The sequence below is a fragment of the Octopus sinensis genome, linkage group LG4, assembly GCF_006345805.1.
Source record: "Octopus sinensis linkage group LG4, ASM634580v1, whole genome shotgun sequence".
Taxonomy (NCBI): Eukaryota; Metazoa; Mollusca; class Cephalopoda; order Octopoda; family Octopodidae; genus Octopus; species Octopus sinensis.
The window spans coordinates 105,748,139-105,774,656 of NC_043000.1; the positions used below are offsets into that span (position 1 = coordinate 105,748,139).

Consider the following 26,518-nt stretch of genomic DNA (forward strand, 5'->3'; position numbering starts at 1 on the left):
GAAGCAGCTGCAGCAAATGAAAATTGCAACAAACATAACCACTTGTTTATCCCAATTTAAGTGAGTAAAGACTAGCTGCTACACAATATAGAGAATGGAAAAAACAATGGTCTCTTACATACCTTGAAAAAACTCAGGCATTTTTTTGTGCCATAAATAATGAGCATAAGAAAGCTATCCAGGATTACCAATTGCTAGAGCATATATGACCCCTCTAGTGACATGTCTTCATTATTATGACCCAAACCTGGTTTTTAAACCTGTGTGTATTTTCATTTATGAGACACCAACAGTATACATCAGGACAGTGTATAAAAGCTAATGGAAAGTGTCATAGGCAAAAGGATGATGAGGTATAAAGGCTGGATATGTCAGGCAAGCCAATAAAATGAACTGTATGAAAGATCTGGGTACTGTTCTAGGTTTAATTTTATATGAGAACAAAAGACAAGAGTGCAAATCAGCATGTTGTTTGGAAATGATCACTTCTATACCATAAACAAAGCTAAATGACTGGTTTTTCACTTTGGCTAAACTTAAGTGTGACAACATATACATGTCACAGCAATTGTAAAATTGACACATCATTTGTAAATCTTCATAATGACAGCTTCATATGTGGTGTAGACCAATTGAAACAGACAAGTTATTGCCATGTTGTAGACCAGATAAATGATGATGATACCTGGTTTCACATATAGTAAATATGAATACTGCTAATGCATTATTACTATATGCCAAATTATATATAACTCAAAAGCAATGCAACTATCTGCTGTTTCAATTTAACTGAAAGCAGAGTAATTCAAGGAAAATAACTGTTGTGAGAAATGTAGAAAACTGGCCAGAGGATGTCTGCAATTTTTATGAAACAGAAAAGAACGTAGTGGATTCTGCAGAATGGGATTTTTAATAAATTTCATGAAAGAACTACTAGTTTTATTTTGTATGCATAATTCTATTTTATAAAATACATTATTTTCCAGTTTTGTAATTTACCTGTAAGGGGAGTGATAAGTTCTGCTCAAATATATGTAACTTCTTGTTCAATAAATATAGTATAAGTGAATTTATTTCATTTTCTAGTTTACTTCAAACATTTTAATAAATTTCTGCAAGTAGTATTGTTTTACCTTGACATATACCTATTTTATATGCACTTGTGTTCAGTTGAAAATCCAACCATGTACATAATTCTTCTTTGATGATCTATCCTACAACTCTGTTCGATACCTAATTGAATATTGGCTAATAACTCATAATATATAATGATATTTAATCAAAATTTAAATAATTTTATATTTCACTGAATTAGTATAGGGATAAAAATTCATCATAGTTGTCATCCTTTTGAATTCAACCAATCTTCATAAAATTGAAAAGATTAATGATAGCAAAAGAGTGTACTGTGAATGTTAACATCAGAAAAGGAAAGCACCCAATGAATGACTTCCTCAACTACTTGTAAGATTGTATTTTTCAGAATGGGATGCTTGATAACTTTCTATGATGTTAATTTTTGTATATGCAGTTTCATCTTGTAAAATATTTATTTTCAAAAATTACAAAGATAAAAATATTTTAACATCATAAATAAAGCAATTAAAAGCTTAAATTACAAGAGTAAAAAACATGAAAATGGTTTTGGTTATTTTTCCCAACTTAAAAACAGAAGCTATAAACCTGCTAGTACTAAGTGAATAAAATTAACAGTGAATAGCAACAGAGAATAGATTATTTATAGTATCTAATTATAATATCTGCTATCATCTTATATTTACTGTTCTCCGAGTTGAAGCACTAAAACATTGCAATATGCAGTTTCAGCTAAGGCAAAATAACTAAAAAATATCCCACTTCAAACATCATAAACACACTTATTAAATACATTATTTGTTTAGCAGTAATTGAACTGCTGGATGTCTTTGTTAACAGGATATCAAATGTTGTGATGTGAAGTGGAACAAGCAACTTTTTTTTATGAATTATAGATTTAGTAATGAAGTTTCCAACAGAAGGCCAGCATTCTAATGACCTGATACAAAAATGTTTCTGAAATATATACAAATGTAAGAATATAACTTTTGCAACAAAATAGACGTTAATAATATATAAACTACAAAGGTATTGAAATTATTACCAAAATAGCTTATTTTGATTAAAGATACCAAAACCCTCAACTATACACAGGTCACCTTAATTCATAAGAAGCTGATTTACAACTGGCAATACAAAATGTACCCCAACTACCACAAAAAAGAGAGAGAAGACAAAACTTACCTGAACATTAGCAAAATCGACTCGATTTAAATCTGTTAACATTTGATTAATCTGTGATGTGTTTTGAAGTACAGCACGAGCTGCTTGTGCAAGATGATTTAATGATGTATATCGACGCAGTGTCTGTGCAAATGCACTTACTGCACCAACCTGCAAGATATATATTAAGTAAATTAAAATATATTCAAAAACATATTTTGTTGAAATTTGCAACATAAGAAATAAAAAAAAGAAAACCATTTGTGCCATATTCTTGGCAATGACACGTTACTTATTGCTTTTCCTACCTACAAGAAAGCTATATGTGAATTCATAAAGGAGTTTCACGGATTTCAACTATATTGATATTTCAGATAACTATGTAAACATCTAATCAGCCTCTGAACATCTCAGTGTTTACAGGTCACACAATATTGGGATGAAAATCAACAAATATTACATTGCTGGCATCTTACTTTTTGAAGGGTCCCTGTCATATTTGATAGTGAGATTCTGGAAGTAGTTGATCAGTACCTTCGAGCTACCTGCACTGCCACAGCCCAGTGTAAAGACAACATTGAGACCAATAACATGCAAAGTACATTCTGATGTTTCTACAGTCAGCTTTGGTCTAAGTTGGAGATCCATATAGTCACAAAAATTTGCACCTACTAAGCACTTATGTACCATCCTGCAGTATGCAACGAGATGTGTTCAATGTAAGTAGTAGATTTATACTATTTCAAATTATTTAACCACTTTTGCTTTGCTGAATTTTCTGTGTTTGTGTTTTGGATTCTATGTCAAATATCCTGGATAAAATATTCTTGGGTATATGCAAGAAAGGACATGAATGCAGGTCAAATGAAAACAACAATCACAATCTCAACATACAAAATGTAGCTATAACTTCAGAAAACTAATGAAAAAGCTTCTACTTAATCATTTAACTTGGTAGAAACAACAGCCAAGTTTTGTTTCAAATCACACCCTACTGTCTTAAAAAAGATTGGTTACAAGCAGAGCATCATTAATCATGTCTGGTCAAACGGGGTTGACATGGCCCTAAACAATATCTTTAGAAAAGACCCACTCATTATAGAAATTAAGTAGTAATTTAGTGTTAAAATATTTAAAGCAAGGAACATTAAAAAACTGAACTGAAATAAAACAGTAGGGATAAACAATATTAGTCAGATTAACATCTTTTAACGATTTTGGTAGATATCAAGGTCAGAAATTATACTTTGCTGATGAGGTCATAACAAGATCAAAACTTTTTCAGAATTGTCTTCCATACCAAAATAAAATATTATAAGCCATCAAATATTGTTTGTTGTTCACTGAATAATTACTTTAGTTAGTTCTCTCATGTAACTTAATTATTGTTTTTCACATAGATGGCATCTCTGAGTTATGCTTATATATACAAAGGCTGGCAGCTCATCTCTTTAGAATGTGCAAACTATAAATATACATATATATATAAGTAAAATTATACTAATGTGTCCATCTGTTTTAATTTAATTAAATTCTATGCCTTTGTGCAGCTGAGGATTGCTCTGCATTTAAATTGATGTAATGGTTGCATTGTTCAATTAAATGGAGTTGCGTGAAACGATCGTACTGCTGCCTTACCTCTGGATATCCTTGTTGCTTATTTTGATTATAGCACCATCCGAGCATAATCGTTGCCAGAGCGGCTAACTGGCTTCCGTGCCAGTGGCATGTAAAAGGCACCATTCGAGCGAGATCGTTACCAGCATTGCCTTACTGGCACGTAAAAGCACCCCTACACTCTCAGAGTGGTTGGCATTAGGAAGGGCATCCAGCTGTAGAAATTCTGCAAGATCAAGACTGGAGCCTGGTGCAGCCATCTAGTTTGCCAGCCCTCAGTCAAACCGTCGAACCCATGCTAGCATGGAAAGCAGACGTTAAACGATGATGATGATGAAGATGATATATATATCTATCTATCTATCTTCGTCTTTGTCGTCGTCGTCATCATCACCATCATTTAACATCTGCCTTCCATGCTAGCATGGGTGGGATGGTTTCACAAGAGCTGGTCAGGCAGAAGCCTGCACCAGACTTCTGTGACTGTTTAGGCAGGATTTTTACATCCAGCTGTCCTACCCAACACCAATTACCCAGCAGAGTGGAACTAGTGTTTTTTTATGTGGCAGAAGCACAGGTGAGATCAGCTTTGGCAAGGTTTTTACAGCTGGATGCCCTTCTGAACACCAAACACTTTACAGTGTGGACTGGGTGGCACCTGAACTGACAGGGTCACCAAGTACTTGCAAGACAAAAAACAAAACAAAACTATATATATATATTATCCTCAAACTCAGAACCATCAAGACATATGAGATAATATTCTATGTTTTTACCTAACTTCAATGCTAGGTAACTAGGCTGATTGATACACATTAGCAAGGTCTAGAGATAAGCTAGTTTGGCTACAGCTAAAGACCTCTTAAAATATTGGGATATTTTTCGTTCATTACAATTTTAGTATAATTTTATATTAAGTAACCTAATTAATAACAGTTATTAACAAATTATTAAATAAAAATAATCATTTTCAATACAAGCTTGTTGGATTTATTATATAATTATCAATTCCTTTTAGATATTATTTTCCTCATTCTGTGTACAACTGCAATATAGGCGGTCTTCTATAAGGATCTCACAGCTTGAGACCTCAGTCTCTTAAAATCTGGACCTGAATATACACAAACCTATGTAAATAATCATACCTTAGTTTTGACCATTTCATCTGGAACACCATGCATTGCACCTTTTAACCAGTTCTCTAAACTTTTAGCAAAATTCCGTATAGCCTGAGTTAAAGAGCCTGAAAGAAGTTTTGAAAACAAAATTGAGCTTTCAATGCGTACAGTAGATATAATGTATATTTTTATATTATTCTACACATCTTTGTCTTTCTCACTTTTGCATTCACCCTTTCTAAGGTAACTGTGATACACCTTCATGGATAAGATGATTGGACTATTTGCACAAAGGTTATCAGTTCAAATTCTCAGCGACATTTCACTGTGTTTCTGGAGAGAGCACAAACTTATTCTTCATTGATCTATTTACCTCCCTGTCAAAAATAAGTATCAGGTTACCTGAGGATATTGTCTGCACAAATTGATATCCTGTTCAGGAGGAAATTAATCTTTCACCAACTTCACACCACAAGGACCTCTTTACAGAGCTAAGCTCCAGTTCTTGGAGAATAGGAACATTTATCTTTAATATTTTTAATACCAGCTTCTGTAGAGGTGTAACTATATGTATTTAGTTACAGGCATATCATTAGCAGAATACCAGTTAAAATTCTCTGCACTATTAAGCTACATAATTTATATTGAGTTCAAACTCTACTGAGATCAACTTTGCTTTTCCTCTCTCCTGAGTTGACAACAAATCAAAAATACAGGGATCAATTAAATTGGAGTACACTTGCTAACTTCCCAATTTGAGTTTAAGACTACATGGTCAATAGTATAGCATCTAACTTCAATCACAGTTACACCATATCAGTAAAATTCAGACCAAATATCTAGTCAGTATGTTTTTTTATCTTTTACTTTCCTATTGAGGCTCTTTATGTCATTCATCAAAAAAAGCAAAGAATTAATTTCTTAACCAAAGGTGATTGAAACAAGTGAGAATTATACATCCTTTGTATATAAGAGTACAAACTGATACTTCCTGGAAATCAATGGTTCAGAAACTTACCTATTTAGCCATCCCATATGTAATAATACACTTTCTTTTACTTGTCTCTGTCATTAGACAGCAGCCATGCTGGGACACTGCCCTACAGAATTTTTTTTATATAGCCTAGTACTTATTCTATCAGCGTCTTTTTGCCAAACTTCCAAGGATGTAAACGCACCAGTTGTCAAGCGGTGGTGGGGAACAAACACACATCACAGGCTTCTTTCAGTTTCTATCAACCAAATCCACTTAAGACTCTGGTCAGCCTGAGGCTATAGTAGAAGACACTTGCTCAAGGTGCCACGCAGTGGGACTGAGCATGGAACCATGTGACTGGGAAGCAACCATACCGGTTGTAGGAAAGTTTGCTGCAAGACAAGATGAATTGCTCCCCTTGGTATATAATTGTTTCAACCAATAAGAAGGGGTAAAGCAATTTCTTAACTTATTTAAAATTTCCACTACACAAAAAATTTTGTCAAATGAATAGAAAATTTTAAACGAGTTAGGCAATTGTTTTACCCTTCTTATTGTTGAAACAATTATATATCAAGAGGAGCAAGTCATCTTTTGCCTTGCGGCAAACATTCCTACAGCCCAAAATTCTGAGGTGAATTTTCCTGCGGCAAACTTTTCGGATATGCTTCTTACCACACAGCCATGCCTGCAACTATGTTTAAAGCAGTTAGTATACATATAGTAATTAACAGACAGAGAGAGAAAAATATTTTGTCAGTACTTACTGGGTATCGGTCGAAGAACATCAGGTATTAGAACTTCAACAAGAGCTTGATAAAATGCGTAATCAGATCTTTGGACATACTTCTGCAAAGGTTCATATTTACACATAGTGTACAGTTTATCTTTGGGAAGCCTTTTCTCATAATTATTGTCAGTGCTGTGTAATGAAAAGAGAAAATTGAATTTAAAGAAACCAATTCAATCACTACTATTTATTACTTGGTTACACACGCTGAAGGCTTTGAATTTACAATAGAAAAGAAAGGAAAAGTTATGAAGGTTTACATATTTCTCAAGGGCACAAATCATATAAGTAAAATAGGAAAATTAGAAATCAAAACTGGGTTCAGACACAGATTACTGGGAGTTTAACCAGAGCACTTCCCCAGCATTCTACTTTCATACACAGTAACTTATAAGCATTACAAGATTAAATTCAAAATACAAACTTCATTTACAAAATAAAGTGTATCTTTTCCTTCTAGAATTAATTAAAATTCTTGATGGTACGTTCAAGAATGTTGCACGTTCTCTCTCTCTCTCTAGTCTATTTTTCTTTTAATTTACCTACCTAATTCTTCCTTATACTGTCCCTTGTTATTTTCACAAATAAAAGAGGAGTAAAATCAGGATTGCCTCTAGCATAAGGGACAACTTTTCCCACCTTTCCTCATTCTTAGACAAATGGCAAGGCGTGAAAACTCTACACCCTTCATGGCATATTCATTCTGTCTATTGCAAACTTTCTTAAAGGAAATCATAATAGAAACTGAACTCAGCACTTCTTAGTGTTCAAATGCATCAATTTATAGAATTTAGCAGGTAAGAGAAGTAAAAGTCGCTGTAAGTAGAATGAAGGGCAATGAGAATCAAGTATCTCAGCCAGCTAACTGCAATCATCCCATGACACTAGAAGTTAAATAGTCAGGCTGAATATTTTAAGGTCTTTAGATTTTCTGTTTCTAGTTTCTGTGTTTAGATCACACCCAAGTTTCTTAAAAATAGGCATTTGCAATACACTACACAAATATTATATAGCCACCACTAACAAAATCGAATCTGACAGGCAAGGATTAAAAGATTAAAACAAAGCTACCTTTGCTGCTGTTCTAGTGTTTGGTTTCTCCAGAAACCCTGCCACAGGGCTTCTATCAAGGAAAACTGTAAATTCACTACTGCATCCACAATAGCCTGAAATAAAAAAGGAATATCTGTAAAATGTATATAGACAGAAACCACATCACAAACCATCAGATTTACACATGGGACCAATACTGAATCTTCTGAGATAGTCTGATCAGATAGAAAGCAGTGAGATCTCCACTTCACTCTGGTGAATATGTAATAAAATTTGCTTCTACCTATGTGGTTTCAAGTTTCACTTCATAGTATGATACTTTTGGCAACTGTCTTCTACCATAACTTCAGGTTGGCTAATACCTTAACCCTTTAGTATTCAAACTGGTCCTATCCGGCCCAAATATTCAACCTGTTTTATGTTCAAACTGGCTAGATCCAGACTCTCACACCTACCCTATGTCGTTCTAAAAGTAAATAACTACATTAATGAAATCTCAAAGCTATGAGATAATGATCGATTAATTCAAAGTGAGAGGCCCTTTGTCACCAGCAGAGGTAAGAGCTCTCTGAACTTTGCTCAGGCTATTCTTATTCTAGCAGCTACACTTTCAGAGCACCCTCCCCAGCTACTGACTTGGTCACCTAGGTAACGGAAGCTATCAACTACTTCTAGTTTTTCTCCCTGGAATGTGGTGGAAGTTGTTCTCTGCACATTTTCAGTGTTTATTGCTCCCGAGCACCTGCCACATACAAAAACTATCTTCCCAGTTAGCCTTCCTTTGATATTGTTGCACCTCTTATGCGTTCATAGCTTACACTGGGTACTTATTATTATTTATATGAAATCACTTAGGTGAGAACCCTTAATTTTCTCCGTCCAAATCTTGTTATTCATAAATCCTTTACAATACTTAAAATATGCAACAGAAATATACTGAACTCAATATTCCCTCTAACTTCTTGCTGTGGGTGAGAGTAGAAATACACTTGTATGCATCAATGTGAGTAAACATTTACAATTAAAAATCATTGATTTCATCTTGAAAACCTTATGTGTGCTTGTGCACATGCACAAAGCTTTGAGGGAACATTAACTAGGCTTAATTCTATCAACAACACCCTGAGCCAATATAGCCCCATGCCTGGAAAATAGAAATTAGTGAGTATTTGTTAATAGATAAAAGTATTTTTTCTTCATAGGACCATGTTATATATTGTTGTGTAGCCCTATATCAGTTGTGAGTAAACAGAAGCTATGATAAGAAGGTGGTTGCTAAGCTTTAATTTTCAGATACTTCCATACAAATTAGTACTGCAAATAAAATACTTTTAACAAGAAGCTAAATCCAATATTATTTCTGTTAAATCTATCCTCCACTTTTTTTTTTATTGTTTTACTGGGACAAGTCACCTGACTGTGTAGTCATGCTGGGGTGATACCATCAATGCTATCAGTTTTTGTTTGGCGTATGATATTTGGTGAATGAGTAAATTATTAATATGTTGTACATTTCATATTAGCGTTTGAGAAAAAAAATTAAGATAATTTAGGACAAGAGGTGATGCATTGAACAACGTTCACAAAAATCTTTTCAATTAAAGCAAATTTCCCTCTTGAATAGAAAAAGAAAGAAAAAAAAACTAGCAGTAATTGTTTGGAATGGTTAACGAAGAGGGGAGATAATTTCAAGAATTTAGAATCAATTTCGCAAAATTCATTTTCATGGGAATTGCTAATAACTGACTGTAGCTAGTTTTTCCTTTCTTTCCCAGCTAAAAAACAAATTTTAATTATCTTAAAAGAAGCGAAATAATCTACTCTGGTTGAGAATATAAAACACCAATGTACTTTCACAACTACTATAACCTTTACAGAAACAATGGGTGCAGGCATTGATGAAATTGAGAAGTTTGCTTCCCAAACACGTAGTTTTGGGTCAAGACCAACTGTATGGCAATTAGGGTAAGTGCCCTCTATACAGCTCTGGATCAATCAAAGTCTTGTAAGTAGATTTCATAGTCAGAAACTGAGAGAAGCCAATTTTTGCATACGTGTGCATGCATGCATGTATGTATGCTTGTTTACTTGTAGTAACAACAACAAATGCATTGAAAAGTATTCAGTCATTGGCAATCTTTAAAATTAAAATATTTACCTCAGCGTGTTCTCTGTAAATTTTTTCAAAAGTTCTTATATGGTCCATCATAATGCCATCGTGCAATGGCATGACTGACGTGTCAACTTCAACAAAGTTGGGAATTGCTCCTGAGGCATCCCCAAGAAACTGCTGGTGATGTTGCTGTTGGGTTTGTGAACTATCTTGATGACCACTGTTATAATGGCTGTACATACCATCATTCTCTTCCACTTTATTGTTGGCAAACCGCATCCTGGGAAAACAAAGGAAAATGTTTAATAAAGAAAAACACCCTCGCCACACAAACACAAAATTAGTTACTTTGACTGAATTGAAGAGAAAACATGAAAATTTGTAATATTCACAACAGCAGGAATGATAAAAATGAAATAGTTGCAGCTAGGAATCAAAACTTGATGTGCCACACATAATACTTAGATTTATGTAAGAGAGCATACTGAAAGTTGCAATGCTATGGCACAGGAATGTACATGAGACATTATATCTTAGTTATTGTATAATAAGAATTCAAATCCTAAGGGAACAACAATTTTGAACAAAGCACAAGAGCCTTTTTTTATTCAGCTGATTATTAACAATAAAGGATACCATGGAGGTATCTAGTCTATCACTGTAAACAGGATTACGTTATATTTAGTGATTGTTTTCTCAGTTTGTTAACACCATGCTAAAACCATCTCATTTTCTACCAGAAAGAAGATATGAATACCACTAATATTCATATTTTAATATGTGTATCAAGGGAAAAATAATATAACAACAATGAATTAAATGTAGCATTGGTAAAAATGCCATCCCAATAATTGGTTAATTGAAACAAAAAATCAAGTCACTAATACTAAATAGAATAATTGTTGAGCAATCATATATTTTTATAACAATATACTGCCAAAAGGCCACTATTTCTAGCAGTTTGAGTGACAACCTATAAGATCACAAGTTTACTTGTACTTTAGATGGGTATAGGGAGTTGGTAATATGGGGCTGGGGTTTCTCTAGTAAGCCAATACGAGAAGGGCTAAAAGAAGAAATTTACTCACTTTTTACCATGATATATTGGCTGTTGTCGGAGGGCCATTGTTTGTTCATCAGTGAACTGGTTGAGAGGAGAGTTGGCCTTGATGCGGATACCATAATAGTGGTACTTGGAGTTGCCACTTTAAAGAAATATCATAAATAAATAAAATATTAAGATTATATATATAAGTAAATTTATTCAGTATATTACTTCAGCATTAATGAATACAATATTTTACTTCAGATTTTGTTAAACATTATGGAATTAAAAGAACTCAAAGCATGAAACTTACTTCCAGCCTATGTTTCCTCTGAAACCTATAACTTAAACATTAACTGCACCAACCTTATCCACTCTCCCTATCCCCTTAACCCTAAGGGCATTTTTGTACCCTTTCTCAAATTAACAAAAATACTAAAGCAAAAGTATAAAGACTAGAATATATAATTTAGTGTTTTTTTTCCAAATCACCTGTTGAGAAGAATCAATTAGATTTAATTTTCCAGACTAAATGAGTTTTCCACCAAAGACACTAGTGTAATTACAAGTATCTTCTCTTATGAATTAAAGAATGCTAAAGGGTCATAGAGCTTTTCATAATACTGACATTTTTTCCTTATGAAGCCCACTTCACATTCAGTTAAATGTTGTTTAGCTAAACACATTTCTTCATCTTGAATGTACATTTGGAAGGTCAACAAAAGTGCATTGCAACAACTATTCTATACTTCTCTGTGCTTTGTCACACAGACTCTACCAAATCCAATTCTCAGTCACTTCAGACAATTTCACTTTCCCCAGTTTGCATTCACAATTTCAAGTGAACACAAATGGTGCTCACTAGTTACCATTTCCATTCATTGTTGAGGGTGGAAAACTGTTGTTTCCGTCTTCCCACAGAGTTGTTATTACCTCGTTTGCTGTAGTGTTAACCTAGAAGGGAGTGGCACATTTAAGAAATCTTTTCCATGACTTTAGATAACTCTGAACTGGTGCATATTTGAATACAGACAGCTGTTCATTTATTTGATGCTGTAGACATTCTTTCAAACTGGTCTCTGACCTACTGACTGGTAGGGCTATGCATGCAAGAATTTGGAGGCTGCTGGTATTTGTTAGACTAATGCAGCCTGTAATCAATCAACAGCTGGATCTAACTTTTTAGTATGAATTGAATTTTTTCCATACTTGGTTCATGTACTTAACTGTGGCATAACACAGAAACAAGGTATCAGATCTTAGGTCATATAAATTACCATTTCTTTCTCAAAACTATCCTCAAATATGCTCCTATATTTTACATTCAGACTCAAATAGGAATACCACAAAATAATCATAGCAACACATCCCCAGTTTGATGCTAAACCTCAATAAAATTTCTGACATGTTATCATATATCAACTTAGTCCACTTTGGTTACCTTTATTCCAATAAACAATAGAATTTCTAAACATACTAACATGATCTGGACAGAAACTATGCAAAGTCTCCTCACTGCTATACTGCAAACTATGTAAGGCTTGAAACAAATGGACAAATGGCATATTTGGTGTATTGTTCTTGTAGAGTACCTTTCTAATGTTTCACTAACTTACTTGTGGGTTAGATTTAAACAAGAAACATTCAGCAACTGACCCAACAAATACTTAATATACAAGACTCTCTCTCTCTCTCTCTCTCTCTAGCACATGCAGTCATAAAGCTGAAGCCTGATTGATCAATATATTTAACTCATATCCATGAAAATAAAACGATTCTTGTTAAAAGAAAGGAATTCTATCTTTTGGAATAATTTCTGTTAAAGTACAATACAAAAACTCAATTTAAGAATTTTTTTAAAAGACAACTCTGTATACAATCAAGATAATGGACTCACCGTGTTCCTAAGCGTCTAGTTCTCAAACCAATGAAGACAGAACGTATTAATTTGCCAAAGGAGGCTGGATTCATGGGGTCCAAGTTTTGTTCCTGACAGTGGCGCAAATAATGATTGTATAAAGTACTCCGAGGTAGACTAACACCTTCAGCAGTCTCATAGTTGTCTAGGAGCCACTGCACCTGCATAAGTACAATAGGTTTAATCTATTATCAACGAACAGACAAATTTAAAGATAATTGTATTTCACAAAAATAGCTATGATAAATATCACATATTTTACACATTACAGATTATAGAGCAGCCAACCAAACTTATTCTCATATGAAAACTCAACTCTTTCCAAATCTACACTTAAAACAAGCATGTGCAAATTTGGAAAGTCTTTTTATCCTAATCCTGAAAGTTTAATCACTTTGTAAATGACAGGTATTGGAAATAGAGAAAATAACCTGTGGAGCAGAAGATAGGAGAAACACGGGGAAAAAAAACCCCAGAAAAATTTAGTATGACATACCAAGAAATGTGCAGGTGCTCTTCCTAAGACATATAGGGAAAGTGAGAAAGCAGACCTTAGAAATCAAACGGAATACTAACAGCAAAACTTACTGTGGCTGGGGATGCTCTCGTAGTGTGACTGAGGGGAGCCCCTTCACCATCCATCGTACTACTCTGAATGACATAGGTGCCTGCATGTTGAGTTATGATTTGCCCTTGGATACTCTGGACATGGGCAATATTCGTGGCCATCTAAGAAAACAGAAAATGTCATTGATGTGGATGATCAGTAATGAAAAGTGAATTTGTTTCCTTTTTCCTTATTAAAGAATGTTCATTTCTTAAAATGAAATCCAATGAAAAACACAAAACATCAAAATGTAACCTACAATAGAGAGCAGCTCTCATATCTGGGGCAATGCTGCAGCTCCTCATATGAACTTTAGACAGCACCCCAGGAAAAAATCCAGACTGACTGGTTTCAAACTACTCATCAAGGCATTCCAATATTCCAATCTTTGACACACACCTTCTCTTCATTATCTTTTCTACGGCTACTACAGTAATCTCTGTTCTTCAGTGTTGTGCCACTTCTAAACAAAAATTCGTTTGGTATGCATACTGTGTTGAGTCCCCAGTCCTACACTAACTATATATCTAATTCTTCCCACAGCAGATTATCAGCCCTCCATATGCTTGTTGTTTACATGCAGCTAAAGAACATCAATAAATGCAAGTGTATTGGTATCAAAAGACCTGACAAGGCCAGGGGCACAACCCATTTCTCCAAACCAAGCTAACAAGATAAATAAATAATAGTCCTGGACAAGGGTATTACTCCAAGTTTCACCAGCTAGACAATCTGGGATATGTTAATATAATTATGTTTATTTATTTTCCTCATTTGGATGTCCTGTCAATAGCAATATGCTAAAAACGTAAGTTTAAATACATTTTACAAAAATACAGGTATAACAAAAATTACAAACACAAATAATTAAGCTTGAAGACAACACTAATAGTTCTCCAGGACAATTAGGCCAGTGGTTAGAACGCCAGACTCAGTAGTGGGTAAAACGTTAGTAGGTTCAAAATAGTCTGAATAACAAACAGTACACACATATATGAGACAGTATTTTCAATGAAGTATCAGTTGATTTGTATACTCTTACACAAAAGTAGAGAAGCTGAAACAAATAGTGATATTGGGACAACTTTTTGAAATGTAACACAATTTTATCTTACCTGGCTACCAGTAGTTTGATAGTATGTTCCACCAACAGAAGAGTACATAGCGTTAGGAGTATATTCTTGATAACCTGACCTGAACACATTAGAGAGAAAAACAGATATGAAATTATTGAATATTCACAGTTATGACCAGATCAAGATGTAAGCTATCAAAAGAGAAAGCATGAAAACAATGTATAAAATCTAAGATCAAATGCTAAATGAAAACATAGAGGGGAAACTTAAGGGAATCATGTAGGGCTTACATGCAAGTGAGATTATATGCAGACAAAAGCATATTTTACGTTTTTTTTTTTTGGATTCTAGCTTAGGTGGGATAGTCTAAGCAAATCTGCATATTGCTTGAGTATTGTAATCCATAATTTCAGGAGTCAATATTCAACCTAGATGTATTTCTTACCTCAGAAATTGTTGACTGATGAAATGATTCCATCCACCTTTTATAATAGGCAGTGAGTATACATATCCCAAAAGACTCTTGTGATCTCATGTGAGTCTAGAATTAAGTAATTAAAATAATTATATAAGCTAATGAGGGAGTCTCTGTATGATGACTTGGCCTGCTATGAATAGCATCAAATTCCTTTCAATCAGACCATCTCTTCTTGAAACAGAGCATGTTATTGAAGTATCCTGCACATAAAAAAGGCAGGATGGTCATAGCAGGAACGCATTTGATTGCAAGTCTACTCAAACTGGGCTGGTCTAGGGCGAAACAAGACAATTGTGGAATATCTAATACTACATTAACTGAACAACAAAGGAAGAACATTGTAATTAGCAATGTAATATATGACAAGAAGCAGTCATTTATGTTGCTTTTCTTAATCTCTTAGGATTGTTTGTTGCAATTGTGATGAATTCATATGTCCTCATGATCAGTTTCCAAAATTATGTTATCTTTTATCATTTGTTTAAGAGAGATAATATACCCAAAGGTTTGCAGTTTTCATCAGAGTTATTTTGATTCAGAAGCTTGAGATAACTGGCTTGTTGGAACTGTATTAGTCTTCCCATTACAAAATGAATTAGGAAGTGGTGGTAAGGGTATATTTCAATCATCAGCAATTTGAAACTAATGCGTTATTTTCTTTTTCAACAATAAATCATCAACAGAGCTTAGAGCACTTAACAAAGGTGAATAATGAGAGGTATATGAATGATAGAATGAGAAGTTGCTTTTCTTAATGTTAAATATACAATACTGTTAAATATAGGAGTTGTCTATTTTAATATTACAATATCAAGTGATAAACAATGCCAAGGCTTTGTTGATGGTATAAGCTAGCCAGTTGTAATTTTGATGAAGTTGGAGTCAGTGAATACATGACATTTTGAAGGCTTGTCAAATACAGCATGGCTGTATGATAAGAAGTTTGTTTTCCAACCAAGTGGTTCCAGATTCAGTCTCACTGTGTGGCACCTTGGGTTAGTGTCTACTACTATAGCCCCGGGTCGACCAAAGTCTTGCAAATGGAGTCCAAATGAATCCTATCTCATATATATATCTCTTATTATAAAAGGCAGATTTTATCTGCCTCCCTTTGTCAGTTATAGAAATCTACAAAATAGGATTTCTTCAATTACAATTTACCTAGCATTTTTAAGAGTAGAATGCATCGGGTCATGCCAGGTCCAGTTTTTAAAATTTTAACTCCAATTAAGCAAAATTTACAGAAAACTCACATTCTGGTGTGTATGTCAAATGCTTTTCTTAATGTGGTTTACACCACACGCACACACACAGTGTGCAACGAATAAACTGAAAGTAATTCACTGTGTGTGTGCTGACAGGTAGACAATAGAATGCGATGGCGATGTAATATTTGTTTCTGTCTATCACGCTGATAGATACATGAGTAAAATGTATGGCAAGCTAAGAGATAAGAGTGAGTGAAAATGTTCTTGGAAGAGAGTAAATAGCGACAGAGTGATTTGAGGAAGACTAAACTGAAAGTATTTCTATAAAACGGATCATTCATGCTATCAATATAATTTCTCCCACTTTCTCTTTGCAAGTGTATCTGTGTGCTTGTGTCTGTGTTTGTTTATGTCCTTGTAACTTAGTGGTTCAGCAAAATGACTGACAGAATAAGGACCATGCTTAGAAAATAAGTACTGGGGTTGATTTATTTGACTAAAACCCTTCAAGGTGCTGCTCAAGCACGGTCGCATTCCAATGAGTGAAACAAGTAGAATATGAAAAAACACATTATTAAATTTTGAATAAGGACAGTCAAACATGGAAGTAATTCAATTTGAAGAGTCAAAAATAGTGGTGATATTCTGAGATGACAGAATCAAATATTCTACAGACAATGAAATCTGCAGTTATGACGTAGCTTCTATAGTTACTCCAATATAATATTTACAATTGTTTTTCCAATATATTAAGTTTGGTTCCATTTATAGATCTAGGTTTTTGAGATAGTTTGGAGTATGATTTAATACTTAGCATTTTCATAATACCTTCATGAATCATAAACAAATCCCAACAAACCACCATTGATTTCACTCATTTGCAGTGCCCTAAAGAAATTTCCATTTAGGCATTTGATGAAATGATACTGTTGATAATACTATTGGGTTATGCAGAACCTTCTCTACAGATATTTAACATTTTTGACACACACACACAAAAAGTTTTAGCCTGAACTGAAGTTAATTTCCCAAAAGCAATAACAAAGGACTATGGCCATCCATAAACTCATAATCAACTCTACCACCTGAACTGTAGGCAATGCATCCTGTAAAAGGCTTGTTAACTTTATAAAAGAATTTCTCTAAAACCACTTCTACAAATGATATAGGGTATTTACAATATTTGGATATTTGTCAAAGAGAAGTAACAAAGTCACAAATAGGTTGACAAAAGCTGTTGTTTCAATGAATATAGTTTTACTTGTTTCAAACGAGATAATAATAAAAGAGTTGATTTTTATTGATGCTGAAATTGGTTATAGTATACAAAGTGTAAAAATTTTGCAACCCATAACCTCAAGGATTCAGTATCTAACCATAGACATATTTCCTAACTTCAGAAGTTGTTGCTTAATGAAGCCATTCCATCCACCTTTTGTAAGAAATAGGAAGCAAGTATAATTTTGCCGTTAGTAATTAGCAAAATAATATAAGACAATTATAAAAATAACCAACACTACAATAGATCACAAGTGTCCTAAACACATATTTATTTTTTTAATAGCCAACCAACCAACCAACCAACCAACCAACCAACCAACCAACCAACCAACCAACTGTGAAGTATGGAATAGTGCTTGTAATCATCCAGGTAGATTTGACTAAATGTTATAAGCTATATCTTTCAATAAATAGTGCAGAAATGGTGAAATATAAAAATAATGTTAAAGTGTATTAGTAACTTATGAAATATGCATAACTTGATAGACACATATACATGCATGCATATGTGACTGTATGTATGCATGCATGTATGCAATAATCAAACAATGAGTAACAGCAAATATTAATGTACAAATGAGAGGAGAAAGAATGGAAACATAAAACTTTATCACCTCTATCACTCTGTTTCCTTAACACACTCTTGCTTCTTTCTCATACTTACCCCACTTCATCATTTGTAATCACCCTATCTTCTTCAACTCTATTGATCACATTGCCTCTTTTGTCTTCGGTATACAAGGCAACCTCACTAGTGTTGGTGTTATAATAAAATGCACCCAATACACTCAGTAATGTTATGAGCGTCTGAACAGAGAACATATGGCCAAGAAACACATTAGTATGGTCTTGTCAGGACTTGATAACCTCTCTAGTATTGGTGCTATCATAAAATGCATGCAGAACACTTTGTAATGCCAAACATTCAACAGTACTTTTAAAAAATAAAGTTTGCAATACAAAACTGGCAACAGTCAACAAATTGAGGGCAGCCATTGAACAATAATGTACACAAGTACTGAACAAAATGTTTCTTGATAATTGCGATTCCATTATTTTGCATTATCAGTAGTGCCTGGACCAGAATCAGTTTGAAAATAGGTGTTCATAAAACGAACGAAATTCAACCTGTAGATTCCATTAAATTTTGAGAATGAAATATGTATACATTCTTTTTTGCATACCCTGTGCATGTGTCACACATAAGCCATTGGTTTGTTTGTTATGGTAGAACATTTTCCCAAGGTACCACACAGCAGTTGCAAGGCAAGCCTCTCTGTTCCTGTTACTAACCCATACCTGTTTTTTCAAGGAAAGGATTTCTTATTTCACATGTCTTTGAAGGTGAAAGTGAGTGGATGATATGTTGATAGAAGTGACAACAACACTACTCCTACCTCCACACAAAGGCACACACACACATAAATATGCACGATGGGATTCTTTCAGTTACTGTTACCAAATACTATAGCCAAAGTCTTTAGTTGGCCTGGGACTGTAGAAAATGACCTTGCTCAAGGTTCTGTGCAGTGGGGCTAAAACCTGAAACACATGGTTAGAAAACGAACCTTTAACCATACAACCATGTCTGCAATCTATTGACTGTACTATTAACCTTATCTATAGAATTTTTATTTACAGCTTGCTCTGTTCAATATATTCACTAATTACCTTCATATAACCTTATTTCCCATAAATCTATATTTGCCCGTGCTAAGACTGAACAAATGATCTACTCTCTTACACATATGCGCGTGCGCACACACACACTCTCTCTCAGTGGTTAACTACTTTTGATGTATTCAAATATACTTAAGTATGTGTATACTTGAATACATTATAATCTTCACCTCATATTCTGCACACTGCTTTCCAATATCTATTTTAACTCTACTGATTATAATAGGAACCAATAATAATTATTACTGGTTATAGAAAGGGATTTAGATTTAATGATTCTCAAATTGTTTTGCTAAGGATTTAGACGACACTATTAGAGACATGATGCATTTAGAAGAAATGTGGAAAAGTAGTTGCAAATTAATTGCACTGTGTGCTGTCACAGACTTCAAATCCAATAAAACATGCTTTAGAGGTAGATCTTCACCCTCCTGAGCAATTTGATTACAATTAAATGTGGGCGAGATAGAAGTTTAAAGTAAAAGAAAGTCAAAGATTAATACAAGTATTTCACTAATTATTGCCTTGACCAATCTACATACAGCATGGTACATTAAGTAGTATTGAATAAAGAAAAACGAAGCTGAAACTTACACCATATCAAAGACATGAAAAGTTATTATCAAATGTGAAAAAAAATTGCATTATACACACAGAAACAAATATGTTTGGGTTATAAGTACATCATATGTATATATATGTGTGTGTGTGTATACATATTCACAGAAAATATTGAACATTTACACAAAAGCAACCAAAGCTCTCTGGGTAGGCAGTTGAAGAGTTGTCCCTACAAGATTAGAAAGAGAAAGCTGGTTAGAAAAAGTTTCCATTAGATTAGCAGAAGGCTTCAGCTGATCTGTGATTTCTGAGACGCAGACCAATAGAGCCAAAATGACAGGGTTGCAATATTATAGCAAATGTGCAGCAGTGCAGTTAGCAAGAGTAATAATAATAAAAAAAGTCATGGAAAAGCTTGATAAGGCTTTGTCAAAGTGCTCTACAACTGATCTGGTTCAGGAAACACGCAGCCGTTTTTGGTTCTCTCTCTCACTCTCTCTCTTTGACACACTCAAGTAAAATGTAAGAATTGCTGATGAATTTATAAAGTATTTTAAAAGATAAGTTCTGCCTCTAACAGCTTACAATTATGAGTAGTGATAATTATACATTTACAAAAGCATCAGTAAATGACAATTACAACTTTTTTCTTTTTGTTTTTCAAAATGTATTAACATTATTGCCAGAACATGACTTTCACAGAGAGCACACAGCAGAGACTAACCATGTGCTACCATGTATTTCATTTGGCCATTAAAAAATAATTTAAAACTCTAATCCAGAGTAAAACAAACAGAATTGATAACCAAAGTATCTAAACTTATAAAAATATAACAGATAATAATTAAACTAAAAACTGAGGACACATGTTTAAAGTAATAATAATTTGATATAAAACTATAAGTAAATAAAAAAAAACGAAAAAAAGAAAATATTCCACAGGTTTTAATCTTTTTGTTGTTTAAATGAGATTAATATTCTCAAAATAAAAGTTAACTTCTAAACACCTTGTAACCAACCAAATATTCTACAATTGAGTATAGCTTTTATTCATTGTTATGAAATGCTTCTTATGTATCATAGATTAAAGAATTTAGTGTAAACAATATAAGGCATTGTATATAACAATTTGACAATATATCTAATGTAACATCTTATATATTCTCTAACCCTAACCAAAAAAATCTAATCCCCACCTCTTTCTATATATATATATATATATATACTTTATTTTAAGCAGCAGAAAATTCAACAAAATCTGTTACTCTGAGTTTCTCGTTGCCGTTCATCAGACAGTTTTGCTAGCAAAAACTGTCTGATGAACGGCAACGAGAAACTCAGAGTAACAGATTTTGTTGAATTTTCTGCTGCTTAAAATAAAGCATATTACTCTACCACTGGTATTTGAGTACTCTTTTTTCCACCTTGTTTCACATTTATGTGTTTACTCTGGTATATATATATAGATTGCTCATTCTGTGTTTCTTTTATACATTTTGTATGTGAAGTAAGTTGAAGATAGTGAAACAGAAAACATTTCCTACAGTTTTATATTCAAACCTAAAAGTCTTTTTGCTTGGGGAAGAAGCTAACATATCAGCATCATTAGTGTATATGAATATTGCTCACAGTATATTAAATAGGAAGGTATTGAGGAAAAATATATCATTATCACTGATGAAGAAATGTACATTGGGATTTCAAATATAATGCACTAGATTCATAGACCATTGTGCCATACTGAACTGATTATTGGATTATTTTCAATGGTTTTCCACCAACTTATCAGTATACTTCAGATTATATACTAATTATTATTTTAAAATATTTTTCTCTGTGAATGAAATGCATATTTTAAGGAGTATTTATAAGTGTTTAAACCCACAACCATCTTAAATAGCTGAAGAATAAAAGCAAATTAAGTACAAGGAAGATTAAACAAAACGCTAATTTACCTCAAACTAAATTTAAATTATCAATAATTTAATTGTGATAAATATATAGCTTAATATTAAAAAATATTAAAATGGATTATATTTAAACATAAAACTCGACAAATGATCCTCACTAATAATGTTAAATTAGTACTAATTTCCTGTACTGACATAAAGCCACAGATTTTGAGTAAAAGTACAGGCAATTTAATTAACCTTCATATTTTATCAACATGAGAAAAATAAAAAGGTAGTGGTACTTAAATTCAGAACATACAGACCAGTAACTAAATTTCCACAAGCATTTTTACTCTACTGATTTTATTATCCAGAGCCCTTGCTTAATCGATATTAAATATTAACCATTTAATTTAAATGGTTATATCCACAAATATTATTTTAAAAAAACAGAGTCTTCCAAAATCCTGGTAACAATTTAACAACTGATATGTAAAGAAAAAACTAGTCAAACTAAAACCTGCATTTGAAATCTGGAGTTTTCTTAATTACCTACAATTAACAAATTAATACACATAAAGCTTTCAACTTATAGTTTTAAACTAGCAGAAAATTTTGTATAGTGAAGAAAAAGATCTAACTTGACAAATACATCCACTTCTAACTGTAGAGTAAAACATAGTTAGGATGGCCTAAGAGCTGTTAAATAAAGGCATATGAAGTAAGTAATTATTTGCTTCATGCCCAAATTTAAGCCTAAGTAGCAAAAGCAAATAGCAAATTACCAACAAAAGCAGGAGGAAAAAAACAAAACAAAACAACTAACAGATGCATGCAAGCCAAATAGTTTTAGCCAACAAATTCACATCTAAATTCATCAACAATTCAGTCGTACATTTGGCCATTGGCAGCTGAGTAGATAGCTTGGTCATTGGCTTCTACGTACTGGACATGTGCAGAATACACTGTTTGACCAGGTTGCTGGATGGATGCCTGTTCATGGACCTGCTCAGCAGTTGACTCGGGAACTGAGGCTGAAACAAACAAAAGATGGGGGAAAAACATTCTAACAAAGAGAACAGTGGAAATGTAATAATTTACTTCTATTTTAAATGTTGCAATAAGTTTCAAACTAGAATATTATTGAAAATGAAAGAAGAAAAAGAAAGGAATCTTGCACAGAAGGTCGGTTTAATATTTCTTTGAAGGAATTTAGATATATGCTTCAAAGAAAAAGTTTTCTTAAACAATGGAAATAAATAGATTGATAAAAAAAAAAAGACAACTTATGTAATTGATATAGTAGAATAGGTGAAAAGTAGGAACATTTAAAAAATTTTAACTACTAAATGTCACTCAAAGCATGCTAAATAAGAAAAGACCAGCAAACACATTTGTACTTGCTAAAAACATTTCTATCCAAAAAAATTCCAGTAATTAGACCATTAGATTGGAAATGCATTAAATTTGTGGGTAAAAGAGTTGACCAACTCAAAAGAGGTTTACTGTAGCAGAATACAAAAATTAAAAATTATTTAAAAGTTATTCTGACTCTGATATCCTTACACCTATAGCTCTCATCTCCCCACTATTTAACTATATAATGCTACCCAAGTAACAAGCGATGGCACTTGTCTGAATCCAGTCACTCACCGTCATCTCTATCACTAAGATAGATGCCTATGAAAAACAGATGCATTGAATTTGCATGTAATCAATACACTCTACTATGATGCTTTTCCGTACTACCAATCACCCATCATCACTCATTTCAATAACTACCTATCATGTAATCTTTCTTCTAAACTAGCAGTAGCTAATTTGTTATTGTGGAAGAGATTCAATGACATACTTCTATCATTCATTCTTTCTCCCATATATCCTCTCGTGCAAATGGAGATGCTGTAAGGTCTCTCTCAACTATGTGGGGGGCAAAAGACAGCCATGCTAGCGCCACAATAAAATACACCCACCACACACTGCAGAGTGGATAGCAAATAACAAGTGTTGAGAGGACCCTTTAGCTTATCTGAGGGCATGACAACCACTCTAGTGTTACTATCACACCCAGTACATTCTGTAAAATGGTTGGTGCTAGGCAGGGTATCCAACTGTAGAAACCATGTTTAACATAGAACTCACGATAAAGACAAAGTCTTTTGTCTTATATCAGAGGACAGTAGTTCCAAATAAGGACATGTGGTGTGATGACTCTTTAACTAGCATAGAAAGCAGATGTATAATGATGATAATTTTCTTACAAAAGAACTCAATTGCTTAAAATGTTAGGTACACACATGCATAAATCTATCTTAACTACATTTTAGAGCCATTATAGCCATCTAATAATGCACAAAGCCTGTTACATTCACTATCCATTTATTTCAAAAGGTGAAAATAACAATTTTTTCTTTGTGTTTTAGAAGGCTCTAGCCTTGCCCCTTTCATGAGATAATTGCTTCAGTTTCATCACACAATCTCAGAGCAGGCCACTTGCCAAATTAGTACAATCTGAACTGTGCATATGTATGTATGTATGTATATATATATCATCATCATCATCATATATGCACACACACAATATACCAACTATAGTCAGTAAGTAATAAAAACATTACACTACTAACAACAAAATTCTAAGTTCAAACAAACCCTGTCAATGACTGGGTTTGCAGTATTATCTACAGATACATGACATTCAGCAATTCCCTGTTCACTCTACATATTCCACAACAAACTTGTAAACCACAAGGCTATCCAGCTATGAGGTAACAGCAACCCATGCAAATATTCAAAAATCAACCTGTATTATCATACAGAGATGCTAAAAATACTGAGTGACAGTGAGAAGGAAAGCAGAAAGAGTAACAGGCAGAATTTTAATTTGAGAAGTTCTAGTTTCCAGCCATTTGGCTGTGGGCATGCCAAGGTACCAAGGTAAAAAAAAAAAAAAAAAAAAAAGGGTCAGTAGCAAAAATACAAGTCAGGTATTTAAAAATATATAGTCAAAGAAGGAAGGGAAATACACATGACCTTTGTTAGATTATAAGGTTGATGTGGAGGTTGAACTTATGTGTGCTGATGTCTGTAAGAAAAAAACCTGAGCAAGGACTGAGCTACAGTGGACTACAGTTTGGGGAAGGAATAATTGGGAAAAGTGTCAAGTAGCTTCAATGGATCAGGTGGATTTTCAGTGAAGGTGGTACACAGTTTGCTAGTTCAGAGAAGCAAAAAACCATTACAGCAGCCTCAGTCAGCTAGTGCTTGAAGTGAATATTTTATAATCAACTAGATGGTCTCTTACTGATCTTTGTGTATGTAGCAGCAGTGCTGTTCAGATATATAAGTAATACTTTAATGTGAGTTGCACTTGTGCTTTGTAGACTATCAGTAACTGATTAGGAGATTAAGATTTAAGTATTTTGGGGTATTGATAAGAAAGTCTAGACTTAAGGCTGGTTCAGTTGATTACACACCTCATTCAAAATGGTCAGCCTTGTATCAATAACTATCACAATTGATCCCAGTAGAACTTATGTGCAAGACAAAATACTGCAAGGTTTCTAATTCAGTATTCTACAATTTCTATACAGAAGTTGATACAATGGACTACACTAACCACAACAAAAAACTGCTATTCATACAGTCAAAAGAAATTATTACTAATATTATTATATTAGCACTGTAATAGAAATAACTGTCTGATAGATATTTGTGACAAGCAACAGAATGGTGAATGTTGTTATAGCCACAGTGTGGTAGGATTTGCGACAGCACTAGAATGGTGTGTGTGTATCATTTGTACATGCTCATCACTAATGGTCTAAGTGTAGTGACAACGCCAGTAGTATGTTTTGTGATAGTACTTGAATGGTGAGAGATGCAGCACCAGTGATGAGTGTGTAAATGAGCTAGACTGATGAGTGTTGTGATTTGTGAATGCAGTATTCTTTTTAGACATAAGTGAAAAGCAGTCCCAACTGTTTTATATAATATAATTAAGCTCAACTAGAACAACTTTTTAAATATTTGGAATTGTTAAGACAATGAAAATAAACAGAAATGCATTAGAAAATGGTGATCTATATTAGAAGACAAACATTTCAAAGTTAGTGCATTTCAGTGCATCTGTTAGTTTGCCTAGTAAACTATTTCAGCAAGCCCTGGTAGGTGGAGGTTAATAAGAATAAAACAATAAATTAATAAAGAAATTCACAAAATGTTGAGAGATAAAAATCATGTAAGACTCAAGAACAAACAAGGCTTTAAAATTTCAAGACAATTTACTATTCTACATTAATAAGATGCTAGATGAAACAAAATATTTTTGTCAAAACCTAACACAACCTACCTGAATGATTTTATATCAGTACTAGCAGAATCATAGGCAGGTTGTGTGATACTAAATGCTTTAAGGGTATCTTTGTTGCAAATATCAATCTGATTTATCTTTCTTATTAGGTCGATTTTCTGGAGGAAAGCACGATTCAATTACTATTTTTATGCTCAAATGCTTTATGCCTTAAGAAATTACACAAATCAATAACTAGAAAAGCTGTCAGAATCCTGATTATTGGGTCCCGTGTATGTCTCCTGTTGAAAACAATGTATTACTTCCCTAATCTTGAATTTAACTTTACACTAAATTGCTGCCATCACCACCAGTAACATTTGACTTACAATACCTGATAAGCAGTACAATGAGCCAATGCGGGAATGTATCTATGATATTGGTAGGTCAAAATAATCATGAAAATAGTTGATTATGATAGTCAACACATATAAAATGATAAGAATTAAGAAGATATTATACTGAGATGATGAACTGCAGTTGTCCAGCTTATTA

General features: G+C 33.4%; 1 protein-coding gene across 9 annotated transcripts in view; it reads right to left on the minus strand.

Moving 5' to 3' along the window:
- Positions 1-26,518, minus strand: part of LOC115210724 (transcription factor RFX3-like) — an 83,297-nt gene that overhangs the window by 19,322 nt on the left and 37,457 nt on the right. For 6 of the 9 annotated variants that reach the window (XM_029779427.2, XM_029779431.2, XM_029779426.2 and 3 more), the window contains 10 exons: positions 22,568-22,706; positions 14,612-14,690; positions 13,466-13,618; positions 12,869-13,050; positions 11,015-11,131; positions 9,972-10,206; positions 7,832-7,926; positions 6,738-6,892; positions 5,022-5,119; positions 2,281-2,430 (listed from right to left, as the gene is read on the minus strand). In XM_029779427.2, coding sequence (XP_029635287.1) covers positions 2,281-2,430; positions 5,022-5,119; positions 6,738-6,892; positions 7,832-7,926; positions 9,972-10,206; positions 11,015-11,131; positions 12,869-13,050; positions 13,466-13,618; positions 14,612-14,690; positions 22,568-22,706 — 1,403 coding nt within the window. Of the gene's footprint in view, positions 1-2,280; positions 2,431-5,021; positions 5,120-6,737; positions 6,893-7,831; positions 7,927-9,971; positions 10,207-11,014; positions 11,132-12,868; positions 13,051-13,465; positions 13,619-14,611; positions 14,691-22,498; positions 22,707-26,518 lie in introns of those variants that run through there. The other 3 variants (XM_029779434.2, XM_029779428.2, XM_036502296.1) reach the window with 3 other exon arrangements.